This window comes from Clupea harengus, chromosome 3, assembly GCF_900700415.2.
Source record: "Clupea harengus chromosome 3, Ch_v2.0.2, whole genome shotgun sequence".
Taxonomy (NCBI): domain Eukaryota; kingdom Metazoa; phylum Chordata; class Actinopteri; order Clupeiformes; family Clupeidae; genus Clupea; species Clupea harengus.
Window position 1 is genome coordinate 16,453,137 of NC_045154.1, and position 2,500 is coordinate 16,455,636.

Below are 2,500 nucleotides of genomic sequence, written 5' to 3' on the forward strand. Positions count from 1 at the left end.
CACACACACACACACACAGGGTTGCACAGAGTCCTCAAGCAGTTTACAATAATGATATGCTATGGTGTATATGGTGCATATAATTGTGAGTGCTTTGTTCTCCGCATCGCCAACACTACAAAAATGTACCACTCGCAAAAAAACGCAAGATAGTCAATGTTCGACTGTGGCGTGTGGTGTTTGCAATAAATGGCTCGAGAAGGTCTTGTAAATAAATGATTCCTTGTCGGCTGAATCGGTAGCGCTCATACGAGAACTCATCATGATGGAATAACGGATCTTGGCGATCGCGAAGAACTCTCTCCCTACGCTAATCTAACTAATATCGCTCCTTGGTCAATGGGATCTCTCCTTTTCCCGGGGCTGTGGCAAGCTTATTCAGCTTCACTTAAATTAGCCTGCGCTGGAGCAGGTTCAAGTTTATTGAGTGATTTATTGCTATGGTGATTTAGCCAAAGTTGCTTCGACGAACCGAAAAGAGGGACTTATATGATCTCATCCTGAAAATGATCTAGGTAACAACAACGAACGGGCCCAGATCAGTATTGTTATGTGTTCCCTTCATACCAGATCAGTATTGTTTAGGGCTGTGAAATGATTACAATTTTTTATCAGATTAATCACAGGTTTCTGTGGTGATCATGATTAATCACATATTACCAATTTTCTTGGTATATTTTTGTTAGAACAAAAAGATTTATGACAAAGGACGGATATATACATTTAACACGTTTTCTTTTTTTATTAATAAAAAAAAACAATGGTGCTGCAACTCAGCAGTTCTTTAGCAGTTATCTTTGCTATTCCATATGGAACATTAATATAATCTTCATCCTAAACAGAATTTGGGCTTCTTAGCCATTGTATGGTTGAATAAAACATTTTTCTTTTCTTTTTAAATCAAACAGAAATGTTTTGGGCTTCTTAGCCATTGTTTTTATAGGATGTTTGAACATTGTTCTCTTTTTTGTCAAACAACCATTAACCACATCATGACACAATCTAATGCCTCTAAATGCCCTTTTACAGCAGTCTAGCTGCGGCTATCATATTACGTGCACTGTCTTTCCCTATAGTGGTCGTTTTGTCTAAAATTGCCCAGTTGCTTGCAACAGTTTGGAACTGTTGTGCACATGCCTCTGCAAAGTGGCGCTCTTCTGTTTTCATGCACGTTAGTGTAAACGACTTTAACTTCCATTCGTCGGTGATTAGATGTGCAGTTACACCCAGGTAGTTATCGTTACTCACAGAAGTCCAGTGATCCCCTTTTGGCCATTTGGCAACTGTGCTAGTCAACTTTGCACAGGCAGACTTAATGAGGGGCCTACGTTGTTCAGTGAGGGTGGTTTGGCGCATTCCACTTTAACTCCCCTCACCGACCAACGCATGCATCGCGTTGAGGTGGTACTTAAGGCTGGTATTGCTACGGTGAAACGATAACGTCTTCCCGCAGAGTGTGCATATCACTTTGGTTTTATTGAAATTGTTAAATGCGTTAAAAAAATTAACTAATTAATCCTGTAATTAAATCATAATGTGTTCCCTTCATACCAGATCAGTATTGTTATGCTTTTCTCTGTGTGCGGAGACCAACCCCAGCATGCAGTCTTTTAATTGATGCACAAACTCCACCCCCTTACCCACTCTTGACTTGTAAAATGATGCACTCATGCAACCCCTAACACACACACACACACACACACACACACACACACACACACACACAGTCATCTGAAGACATTAGTTCTGACAGATATCCAAACCTGAATGAGTTCATCCTCTGGTACGGCGACGGCGAAGTTCAGGTGGCACAGGCAGCAGGGGACCATGGAGCGCAGCTTGAAGTAGAGACTCTACAGGGAACAAGGGTTAGGGGTTAAGGGTCAGAGTTCAACTGATGAAGGAGAAGAGCAGGTCACACAGAGTTCAACTGATGAAGGAGAAGAGCGCAGCTTGAAGTAGAGACTCTACAGGGAACAAGGGTTAGGGGTCAAAGTTCAACTGATGAAGGAGAAGAGCAGGTCGCACAGAGTTCAACTGATGAAGGAGAAGAGCGCAGCTTGAAGAAGAGACTCTACGGGGAACAAGTCACAGACTTCAACAGATGAAGGAGAAGAGCGTATTTTATTAAACAAACTCGGGAGAGTAACAACACAGTTGAGGGGCAAGACCACCTAAAGATCAAAAGACTTTCGTTCATTACATTTTATTGAAGTTACACACAGGAAAAGATGTTAAATTCCTTGTGCTATTGGTTGAGGACTTCCCACTGCGGCCAATCCTCCCACTGTCACACTGACGTAGTCCATACAACAATACCCATCAACCTAGCCTAACCAATAGAACAACTGCCAAACCATAGATCCTGAGCAGCAGGGACACAACAACACACAACTGGCTGGAACACGAGCCGCATGTTGAACCTGGGATCCGTAAAGGCACTCCCTCACGGGCACACCCTCACAGGCACTCCCTCCCTCACGGGCACTCACTCCCTCAC

At 42.9% G+C, this 2,500-nt stretch overlaps 1 protein-coding gene across 10 annotated transcripts in view; it reads right to left on the bottom strand.

Moving 5' to 3' along the window:
- Nucleotides 1-2,500, bottom strand: part of c2cd5 (C2 calcium dependent domain containing 5) — a 44,344-nt gene that overhangs the window by 11,801 nt on the left and 30,043 nt on the right. For 9 of the 10 annotated variants that reach the window (XM_031564772.2, XM_031564778.2, XM_031564776.2 and 6 more), the window contains one exon: nt 1,764-1,853. In XM_031564772.2, coding sequence (XP_031420632.1) covers nt 1,764-1,853 — 90 coding nt within the window. The other variant, XM_031564780.1, reaches the window with a different exon arrangement.